Raw genomic sequence first — 12,437 nt, 5'->3', positions numbered from 1 at the left:
AATGGCAAGAAAAGCGTTTCTGAAGAAGAGAAATTTGTTTACATCGAGTATAGATTTAAGTGTCAGAAAGTCATTTCTGAAAGTATTTGTGTGGAGTGTAGCCATGTATGGAAGTGAAACATGGACGGTAAATAGTTTGGACAAGAAGAGAATAGAAGCTTTCGAAATGTGGTGCTACAGAAGAATGCTGAAGATTAGATGGGTAGATCACATAACTAATGAGGAAGTATTGCATAGGATTGGGGAGAAGAGAAATTTGTGGTACAACTTGACCAGAAGAAGGGATCGGTTGGTAGGACATGTTCTGAGGCATCAAGGGATCACCAATTTAGTATTGGAAGGCAGCGTGGAGGGTAATAATCGCAGGGGGAGACCAAGAGATGAATGCACTAAGCAGATTCAGAAGGATGTAGGTTGCAGTAGGTACTGGGAGATGAAGAAGCTTGCACAGGATAGAGTAGCATGGAGAGCTGCATCAAACCAGTCTCAGGACTGAAGACAACAACAACATAAATTCTTATATTCAATTTATCAGGTGAATTTTTCTTTTGTTGGAGCATGATTCTTTCTCTCAGGGATTTATCTTTTCTTATCACTTTTACTTACGAGCATAAGTAAATATGAAACGGGTTCTTGAAGTGCCGCTGTTATTCATGTACCAAGTTTAGATTTTGAACGTGATGACTAAAATATAGTTGCCGTTAACTGAAATGAATGTAATTTTGTTGATTTCAATTTTTTGATTCCATAGCAAGGCTCAAGAGAATTTAGATGGTTGCTGTGGGGCAGCCAAGATAAAACTCTCTGAACTCATGGAATCTGTATAATTTTAAAAGAATGAGCCTTAACGTAAATTAATTAACTGTTGCAAATTAAAAATGTTCTTACGACGAAATCTCTCGCATTTACAGTTAATGTTAACACTGAAAAATAAATAAACCAGAGGCTGCATCGGAAGATGAGCTTCCCGCAGCGCAAATTACTGAAAAAATGATTATTAAAAATAATTAGCCACTGCGAACATTTGAGGTGGCAACTATTACAAAGAAATTAATTTTTGATAACAATGATTAGTTTATTTTACCAGAATACAGAATAACTTACATAAATATGTGTAGCCTCTCAATGGCTGCCTTCCGCAACGCGAAACAAAACAGTGTGTGTATGAAAGAACGTCCTTCCTCCTCGGGCGTACTGTCGCGTCTCTATTCGATCCTTTTCTATTTTCATAGACATATTTTAAATAAAGATGTTACTCTTAAATTATTGCTGCATGTCAGTTGTTTCAAGAACATCAACTGTATCATTTATACTAATTATATTCATAAAATACGTTAACTACGGTGTACAACCGATAAAAATGTCAATACTTATGTGACGTGCCGTCACAAATTCTCCCTCTTTGCCGACCTTATGCTTTTAATGTCATTGTGCATTGGTCAGAAGAGTTTCATTCTGAAAGTCAACGTTTCGTCCTCATCTGGGAAGGATATCTTGAAGGTGGGCATAATAGTCCGGAATGCTGTTACATTTGTGTATTCCCATCTTCATCCTACTTGTAATAATGTGCACAGCTCTACAGTTCTCCCTGATAAAAGTAAGCAATTCTTATTCATTAGCCATGTCAAGGTTCATGGATTCAATCATATCAGTGGCATACGAATCAAAACCGCCATACGCTTAAAATTGTGTTGTGGTTACTACTTCAGGATCTACCCTCTCAATGCCGATTATTACGTAAGTTATTTGTACAATGTAGCAATATTAAGCTACGTTTTTGTGATTGCTACACCAACAACATGTTTCGTCACTCTTCTGTTCCAGCTCACACAAGAATTCGACTTTTTATCACTCAGGGAGGACTTCAAAGCTTCAATGAAGCATCATATTACGGCGTACCTCTCATCGGAATACCTTTTTTCGGAGACCAAGGGTACAACGTGGCCAAAATGGTCAGTGCAGGAATTGGAGTGAAACTGGATTTTAAGCTTATTACCAAAGAGTCTACCTTAGAAGCAGTGAGGACAGTTTTGGAAAATCCGAGGTAAGTCACAAAGAACATTCCATGACGGAACTTTCTCTTTTTTGATATAAATTATTGGCTCCTTTTGCTGGGTGTACGAATGACACGAACACTTTGTAACCATGGAAACGTATAGTACACCAGTAAATGGACTATACCAATGAAATCAGAAAAATGTTTAAAGCAAACAACACAATGGAGTGTGAGGGTTGAGAACAGCATGTGCACCTGCATTAATAAGGGAACCAGGTGGATATGAGTACTGTCCTCAGTGTTCCCATATTTATTCAAGATGGCGTCAAAAGATGTGGCAGCATCACACTGATGAGATCACCAGACGATGTTTTGGGATTTCCCCTCGACACGCCCCCCCCTCCCCCTCATGTCTTCAGTCTCCTTCTTCTTCACCCTCCACTCCCTTCCCCCTGACACATCTGTGAATTGGTGAGAAATGATCAGTCTGAGCTGCCAGTGTTGAAGGACATCGGGTGTTTCTTTTTCTTTATTTAGACAACAACAGGTGCATCCTGTGGGAAAATTTTCCTGTGCCACCAGAAACTGGTAGGAGAAACTTAAAGGACATTCCGAAACTGCACTGCAACACCTGATACTGTGAACAATGTACCCCCATCCAAAACGTCCCAGGCGATTTGCATTAGTGGCAACTTGTTTTGATGTGAAACATCTGCTTTGTGACATGTGGATCAAAGACATTCCTAGAAAGAATGGCTGCTTAGCAATATGTTTCCTGTCTCCCCATCTCTGTTCTGCATGATGGCAGTCATGAACTATTTGAAAAATACCTGACATAATAAAATAATATCATACCAACGGTCATTAGATTCATATTGTTTTATTAGGCAACCAGTTTCGACGTTCCAGTCGTGAAATCTTCAGGCCTGTCGTATGAGTGTCACCAAGAACCACGTGTGCATGTATAAGACAAGGCATGAATACTTATATCTGGTTCTGTAGATATCTGAACCTCAAGAGCATGTGTGCTCTTCAAACGTGTGACAACAACTGTCAAATGAAAAATCCTAACTTGTCTGAACCTGCAGACCTGGTTTCTCCCGATGTAGAAGCAATCCTAATGGTTCCTTGCCAAATTCAGGCCTGGCTTTTTCCCCTGAATAAGCATTTCTTCAGGTTCCCGCCAAATTAGCGGGCACAGATAGAGCATGTGTAGATCCTACCCCTTCCACCCTCATTGTCATTTTGGTCAAATCTGTGGTTACAGCCGTGTGTATGTGTGAGTGTCTTAACCATCGGTCTGTGGTTACATTTTCTTGGGTTCTTGTCATCGATATCTGTGGAAGCTTCATAACGAAACATTCCTCGACATCAAAGAACAGCAGTGATAGTGACAGCAAACGTCTGAGGCTGTCAGAGGACGAACTGCCATGTAAGTGCATACTTTATTTCATGGTATGAGTTTAGGTTTCGTAGTTAAACGGAATTATGAAGAACGTGCCTACGAAATCGATTTGTTAATATAATATTTTTTGTATATCTTCACATGCTAGCCATCCCTACATTCTGGGTGTGCCGAAGTTTCATATCAGCGCACACTCCGCTGCAGAGTGAAAATCTCATTCTGGATCCTGGGTGTTGTTTTGGCCTGAAACAGCATCTCCTTCTTGTCCAAACCAATGACCTCGCAAAGTGAGCTCACCATGAAGTACCTCCTTGCTCTTCGCCGCAGCCAGATTTGTCGACTGGAAGGATCCAGTCATCATCGTCTAGCAGTAGTAGTAATAGCAGCAGTTTCCTCTTCTATCTTACTAGTGAAAGACTCCAGATCAGTAACTCAACGCTGCAGTTAAACTATTGGGCGACTGAGGATGCATTTGAGGAGCATCCCATTTTCTCACATACAGAATCCAGCAGAAGGCCACAGATATTCAACTAGTGTTATTAAAGCGTACTTCTCTGTTCGGGAATCAGAGCTCCTTAAAACTGCGGTACTTTTTCATAAAGTGTAGCACTGTGCTATGTTGTAATCTCATGCATCCCGCCCATACAGAACTCTGACGTTGAAAAGACGGGTATTGTGTACATTTTGGGGGAAAATGGAGAGGTATTCGGAGTACCTCAAATTGGTCTCATGAATTGACCTTGAGTGCTACACAGACCAAGTTTTCAAAGATAGAAGTTAGAAGCTCAGGTAAAGCACTAGGCCGAATACTACATCTCGACTTCCAGACACATGTCTTTGGTTCGATAAATGTTTGGTCGAGCTATGTCCCTATGCCTGAAGAGATAGTCTGTAAGCCGGCATGTAGTAACGTTCAAAATAAAAGATGAGTTTTGTTTTACACGGTCAATTCTCGATTGCGAGAGGAGTTACAAGAAAGCTCCGCAGCGTATTACTTGATAAGGCAGAGATATTGACGTTCTTGAATTTAATTACTTTGATGGTATCGAGTTCCCCGTTAAGGTCCTGGACATTCCTAAATTTTAGGCCCAGAATACTCAGATAACCGCACATGTTTATGCTCTGAATGAGTGCAAATCAGATAACAGTAATGTTTGAAACGAAATTTGGAGACGTCTTCATTATTCTGAATTTGCCGGTCAATGAACTATGCGTGAAAACATAGTGCTATTCTGCAAGGGGAATAGTAACAATAATATTCACTATGTGTGGTTCTTAGGTATGTCTTTACTCCTTTCATCCCAATTGAGTAAACTTGAGCATAAACAACATATTTGCTTAAGATACCCCCATGATTTTTCCAAAATTGACGTATTAGCAAACCATCTTGTGAATTGTTCAACCAAGAAACCGGTTGGCGTTGTCATGCCGACAGAGGGAATCAGGTTCTGAAAGTTTAAGAATGCTGACCGTTAGATTCGGTGTCCTTTGTAGCGTTTACTGATATTCCGTGACTCCTTGCTCCCGTGATGGTGACGCTACACCCTCCCGTAGTTCTCAGAATAATATGTACCATGTGTACATGTATACCTGATGGTGTGTACGTATTATTCTAGCCTTAATCACCACAAAGCATTTGTTGCAGATAATCCTGTGGTTTGGCTGTTCCCTGAGCTCGAAAAATTTTCGTGGGATGTTGATAAGCTTCACAGCAGCAATGTTCTCAAGTACAAGTAGCAGAAGAATGATGATCTGTACAATAGTGCGGTTGACTGTAATATTTGAAAGTTCCTTGGTCCAGTTCACAATGCATGTTACCTGAAGTACAGCATACCGTGACACATGTTGGTTTTCTTTCACTATATCACTGGGCATGTATCTGACTTTCTTAGCTGAATTTGGTATGGGGATTGATCAGGTTGATGCCCTGCCTGAGGGTGTAGAAAAATATATTTTCCCATACCGGTGACAGGACTGCATGGAAAAACTCGAGGAGACCAGACTATCTGACATAGCTGCATCCACCAGTAATCTTACAGGCATGCTGTGGATGTATGTCTGGAGGTCAGCACCTTAATTTAGGGGAGTTTTCCGATCTTGAACTTGACAGAGAAGAGCGGTTGATTGCTGATGTTTTTGAGAACTGTTGGAGTGTATGCATCTCATATACCCTGAAAATTGCCTTTTGTTACGTAGCACCTGGATTGTCTTGGGACGCTATGCTCCAGGAAACGAAAGTCAATATCGAACTATTGATCTGCCAATTGCTGCGAATGGCGAGGTTCGATGACTGTCTGAAGAATACGTCGGAGTAGGTGAAAAAGTCCGTAGTTTCGGGCTAATTCTGGTGTAGGGTATGTTGTGGGGTCAGAACGCACATACATTATTAGTTTGCATGATGTACACAGCTATTTGGCGCTATGTCCAGAGCAAGTCGTTCCATGAGGAGGCTGTATCCACAAATTGATGACAATGCTATGTTCTTCATTATTGTGGTCCCTAACTGTGTCTCATCTTGGGGATAAAGCTGACTAGAATCACCCACACTATGCATTCAAGCAATCACCTGGTTTTTTAATTTAATAATGATGCAATTTTCAACAAGACAATGGAGAATTTGAGAAAACACTACGAAATTCATGTTAGAACAAAATTGGACGGGTGTTATGTCATAAGGTAGTGTATCGTCAGGATAAATTTCAAATGCAACACAATCATGAAGAAGAACATTGTTACCATAGAGATAACGACGGTCGCAGTACAGTTCATGAAGTCTATCTATGTGGCGAAGTGCATGTCAGACCTGTCCTAAGCCCACATGTGCCGAATTCATTATGAGTTTGTGGAAACCTATTTCACTGATTCAGAGTTACTAGTTACTTTAAATGGATACAGATAGTTTCGTATATTGAGTGAATGTCTGAAGTAATGATTGGCCAGGCCAATTCCATTGACACGTATTCATATGTGGCCAATAATCTTTATAGTATTGTTCAACAGGTTCAAATGGCTCTGAGCACTATGGGACTTAACATCTTAGGTCATTAGTCCCCTAGAACTTAGAACTACTTAAACCTAACTAACCTAAGGACAGCACACAACACCCAGTCATCACGAGGCAGAGAAACTCCCTGACCCCACCGGGAATCGAACCCGGGAACCCGGGCGTGGGAAGCGAGAACGCTACCGCACGACCACGAGCTGCGGACTATTGTTCAACAGAAAAAGACGTTTATTGGACTTACGAAAGGCGAGACAAAGGGGTTTCCGTCTGTGGAATTTGTCGGATTAGATAGAAGACGTGGCCATATCGCACATTGGGACCTGTTTATCATACGTAATACATTTCTTAGTCAGTACTCTGATATGATAGTGAGAAGAACGTAGCGTAAGATCAAGAAAAGCGTAGCGGTACATGATGGTATTTGATAATGGCAGGATCGTCATTAGGAATGTGTTTAATAAATTAGCGACATTGCTGCTCGCATTGGTCACGAACCTATTACTGTCACGTGAATGTGGAACCACTGTTAATTAGGCCGTATTAAACGATATGCAGTAGTTACTATTTGTGACTAACCACAGTGTAAACATCTACGCTGATTTATTGCGCAATCGCGTTTTAACGTTGATGGAGTGCAGAGGGACAGGAGTCGTGAATTAGTAAAATGTGATTTTCAACCGCAACAGACAGCAGCTAAAAATAGCAGTCACCGAAAAGAGCCATTCACAGATATCACAGACGTCAACATGTCATAGTTTAGCTCATTCACACTACGCAGGATCTCACCAACCCAACGCGAGTAGCACCTGAGAGAAAAGACGTGCGCTAGAGCGTGCAGGAACACACGCTCACGTTACGCAATCTGAATTGGGAAATTGGCTCTTTTGCTGGAAGGTAAGTATAAACATGGACAATTTGATGACGTCTGTCACACCTTGGTCAGAACAGATTGTATCGGTTGCCCTTACGCTTCAGCACAAGAAGGCGCGCACACAACTGCGTGCAACGATAACATTTAACACATATGAATAAAGGTTTTGCGCCTTGAAGCATGATGGCCGAACGGGGCGTGGATAAAACTATGGAAACACCAAAAATCAAAACACGTTACCGTGCGTGATAAGGTGTAGGAAAACTGTTGATTGTGGAAACACTTCCCAGGCATCTTGGAATAGTTAAATACAGATCCTATACGGTTTACAAGGAATCGTATACCACACTTCCTGTAAAATAGTGGTAAGATCAGGTAACGGCTATGGAGGTGTACAGCGATTCCTCAATCTTCTTCCCCAAGAAGACCAAAAAGTATCAATAATATTGAGATCTAGTGAGTGTGTTGCCAAGGGATGATCCAACAATTCGTCTTCGTGCTTACAAAACCGGTCTTGGATTATGCGAGTTGTGTTTACGAAACCCTGTCGTTTTGGAACGCACCCAAATGACTGAGGAACACAGGATGCACCTGATCAGCCGAAATCTTCACTCAGTCCTGGGCTGTAATGTGACCTTGCATACTAACCATGGAGCCCACGGATGCCTGCACACAAGACTCACCCGGCTAAATGACATTCGTCTACTGCTCCACAGTCTCGGTTTTATAACTTCGGCGCCAAGTCTTCCTTTTACGGGCATTTGTGTTACTGATAGTGGTTTTACAATTCCTGCTCGCCCTCCAATTCCCTGCTTATTGAGCTCCATTCGTGTTATTTTGGTTCTGATACAGCTCACGAGTGATACCTTCAGCTCTGCGCTGACCTTTACAGCTACCTTACTTTCCTCCCTCCTCTTTAACGACCGTCTGCTATGCTCACTTAACACGAACTTTCGTCCGCGTTGTGGCTTTCTGGATGAAGTTTTCGCCGTTCCCCTGCGTGCTGTATAAATTTTAGAGGCTCTGGCGCTTGAGAAGCCAAACACGTAGGCTTGGAAACACCAACCATAAGAGCACTAACAATTTGTCCATGCTACACACACAACTATCTGAATACTTCTCTGACCACGACTGACCCTTGTAACGTATTGAGGAGACTGCACAGGTGCAATAAATCCGCAGGCTAAGCTAGCGTCTGATTTTATGTTCGAACGTTCATTTGTCTTGATGTTTTCCTATGTTTTGTCCAGTCCCTGCAACTGCCTGTCGAGCTTCCGGGCAGAATGGATGTTGTCAGAGTACATTAGTTGTCGTCAAACACGTGCAGGACTTGCCGTAATGATGTGAGGTGTCAGGGATATCCAACATTGTCAACTCAGATTTCCTTAGGAAGCAATGTGGACAGCAGCCTTTACATTTCGGTACACAATCTTCCACGTCCCCGATACATCATATTTCAACAACATAATGCTGCACCACTTGTTACGCTAAGATTCTCATCTTCAGAACCTTTCCGGCAGCTGTCCTGTCCAGTTCTCTCTGATTCCGTAGTATTCTACCCCTCCTGGAAGTGCAATATTAATGGCCAGCAGTATATTCTTCTTCTAAATGACCGATTTGCAAAATAGTCACCATTATTTCTCCAGTGACCCAGGACTTATTTATTTCATTGTAAGTTCAGTTACTAACCATTAATGTTCATCTGTTAGATTATGACTTAGGAACCACAAATGTTTATCAATTAGGTTATGAATTTCGATTAGCAACGACTATCATCAAATCCAAAAATAACCATACATAAAATGCTTCCGCATTACAAAAAAATTCATAATCAAAGAGAATTATAAACATACATTGCAACATTTGTATTCCTGACTAAAAGCAATGTCCTACATAATTTGTGTCGTTTTTGTACTTTGAAGTACAGTCTCATTAAATAGTTCAGCGAACAATTAATATGTTTAATTTAATTAATAAATCAAATCATCAACCTCGTCTGTGTTACCACAAGTTACTTGTCAATAATCTCATTTGTTCAGGAAATGCGTAACATGAGAGGTCCCTAGCTGCTTCCGCTGCCCTCAGTTAAATGCCTAGAGTTCTGTTACTTCTGAAAATCATACGTCTTCTAAAGATGCCTCCTACGCTGAAAGCAGCACGTAGGTTCTACATCCGTTCTCTTACGGCTGTAATAAGCGGTTGATGACGAACTCATGTTACGTAAATAACAGATTCATTCAGTGTTTGGGGATTCACTTGTACATATTGCAGCAGGATCTGATAACTGCAAGTTACAAAGATTATTCACCGTTATTGATATATTTACAAATTTTATCTTGTGACACAAGGAAGTGATTACATGTTACGTATTCTTAGAGTGTTCTAGACTCATTATTCCTGCGCAAAATTAAGATTTGACCAACCGCCCCAGACATCTGTCAACTATGTCTGCTGCCCCCGATCTGATTAATGCTTTACTGAATTTGAAAAAAGTTGATGTATAACTGTCAGCGCCATACACACATTTTTAAGGCAGTACCGCTACTTTGCTTGGGAGCCTGGTCTAGGCAGAGTTCCGAAGACACGCGAAGAGCTTATCTGCCTACTCGTTTAGTTCTTATTTTTGTCTTCACATGTCATTCTGACTTTCGAATTAAGCTGGTGGTAGATTGCTATTTAGAGGTACCTGTTCCAGAACGTTAAGCAAGTTTAATGCACAGTTATTAAAATGTTGATGAAAGAAAGTTACCATTTCGACACGCAGCTTCCCCATGTATCAGTCATCCGCAATCCTGGTGATCTTCCCCACGAGAAAGGTACCAACTGATATTGGTGCCACAAAATACTGGTTACGTCATGTGCATAATGCAGCCGGTCCTACTGCTCTGAGGAAGAAATCTTGAAGCTAGAAATGACGGCTACTAAGGCCATCGGCAAGATGGCAAGAGCCGTACAAGCTTCGTCAAAAAATTAGAGATTCCGAGTACTACGGACATCATTACACCATACATGTTCACACTAAAAAGAAACGAAGTATGCTGCCGTGCAGTGACAAGTGACGTTTCTACGTCCTGGCATTATGTGAAATGACCCGCAGGAGCGACATCTAGAGTGTTCAGTGAAATTTTAATCTCTCCTTGTTTCAGGAATTTTTCTAGTTGTTTTTGTTATGGTTCTCATTTATTGAACACAGTGGAGTGTAACTTGGACTGGTGTATTCTGTTCCTGATATTTGCCTTCTTCTTAATTGTTGTCCGATGTTCTTTTGAGTGTTGGCTTTTGCTTGAGTGTATTTTAGGTTTTAGTGTTCTCGGACAAGCTAGATTATTGTGTGTATTCCCCATGCACTGTTGTGTTATTATATTTGGTTCATTGTTTCTTGCCTACCATTGCTATAATGTGGTAAAATTCTAACATCAAGGCTATTTTATTGTCTACTACATTGTGTTTTAGCATTTTGGCAAAATTTGCACCTTGCTTGAATAATCTCGTACATGTGATAGAATTTCTTGAAACTAATTTATAAATAAGTTTAAATATTGCTAAGTATTTACAACCATGAAACTCGCAGACATTTTCTGCTTACATCGTTTCCTGCATCTCGTCAGAAAAGACACGAAAAAAGTTATGAGTAAATAGTCTATTTCATGTTTGGAGGCATAGGGAGAGCACAGAATGTAGTACTTTTACATAAATGTCTGCTGAGCGGAAGTAATGCTGTCCTCATATCAAATGGAATTGCTGTTGGTGTCATATATTCTGGTGTAGGATCTTAAGAAATTGTGTTAATGTGTTTTGAGAGGAATTCAAATTTAGGAAACGGATACGACAGGTTTCATAAGGGATGGAAGAGGTGTTAGCGACATGGAGGAGTAAATGCGGCACACTAGGAATGACACTGCAAGAAAATAAACTATGTTATCTCTTACTACTGATGACCATGTGATAATTGTTGAAAATGGTGAGATGGATTAAGTATTCATTCCAGGGGGTTAAAAGTAAACCCAAACAAAATTGGTTGTGCAGAAGTACTTGGTCACGAGCAGTCTCACTAAAAGCAGGTAATTTTAAAACGATGGTAATTTTATTAATGATGTTTTAAATACTCTGGTCTGCCAAGATATCTGCAACTGGAAAAAATGTAGAAGTCATTAAAAATAAGCCTGGGCTAGAGAAACATGTTTTTCTACAACTGAACTCAATCCTTTCCAATAATGAGATAAGAAACCAAACATAAAATTCAAGTCGATAGCAGAAAGCGTGTCGAAACAGAGCAAAATATTTGCTGGCGATGGAAACTGTTAACTGTAAACGAAGTACTGTAGTCTCATGATTAGAGAACATTAGAAATAAAGAAATCATGAAAATGATGTAAATGAAAAAAAAGTGTATCAGAGTTACTGAGAAAAAGTCATTACTATATTTTGGCAATTTTGAATGAAATGATGATGATAGATGGTCAGGAAACGTATGGATGTGAACTAAGAGTACTTTTTAGTAATAATAGCTGAGTACTCACCGTAATACAGGTATGTATTAATTGAAACTCTATTGGTTCGTTACCTCTTTTCTCTGTCCATCGTTTTCACTCCACTCTCTATATCTCCTCGTGTCATTCCTTCTGCCCTCCGTGCATCTGCTATTCAGCCTCTACCCATCTGTTGCTACCCATGCTCTCTGTCATTCTTCTCCTCCTCACTGTCTTTGAACATCTGCTCCTACCTCTTCTGTCTACCTGCACATTCTCCTTCGGTTAATCTGCTCCTTCTATCTCCTTCTTTCCCATCTCCTCCTTTCTCTTCTGTCTCATCCTCACTCTCTTTACCTCCTCCACCACATCTCTCTCTCCATCTATTTCTCCCTGTATCCATTTATTCCTAGCATCACTCTCTGTTCATCTCTTCTTCGCTTACTCTCTCCACCTCATTCTCCCCATCTCTCTACATATCCTCCTATTTCCATCCTCTGTCCACTTCCTCCTACCCTTCTTTCCGTATACCTCCTCATCTTCGCTTCATCTGTCCATTTCCCCATCCCCTCCCTCTGCATGCCCTCTGTGTCCATGTTCTCCTTCACTGTCTCTGTCCATCTCGTCCTTCCAGTCACTCTCCACGTCATCACCCCCACTCATCACCCCCATCCGGAAAGGTGGTATGCTGCT

General features: G+C 40.9%; 1 protein-coding gene across 1 annotated transcript in view; it reads left to right on the top strand.

Moving 5' to 3' along the window:
* LOC126176992 (UDP-glucosyltransferase 2-like) overlaps positions 1-12,437 on the top strand; it is a 93,824-nt gene that overhangs the window by 79,524 nt on the left and 1,863 nt on the right. Inside the window, exon 6 of the mRNA XM_049924203.1 lies at positions 1,825-2,044. Coding sequence (XP_049780160.1) covers positions 1,825-2,044 — 220 coding nt within the window. The remainder of the gene's footprint in view (positions 1-1,824; positions 2,045-12,437) is intronic.

The sequence above is a fragment of the Schistocerca cancellata genome, chromosome 3 (assembly GCF_023864275.1).
Source record: "Schistocerca cancellata isolate TAMUIC-IGC-003103 chromosome 3, iqSchCanc2.1, whole genome shotgun sequence".
In the NCBI taxonomy this organism is placed as follows: Eukaryota; Metazoa; Arthropoda; class Insecta; order Orthoptera; family Acrididae; genus Schistocerca; species Schistocerca cancellata.
Note: the sequence above shows the minus strand (reverse complement) of the source record. Positions and strands in the feature narration are given on the sequence as shown.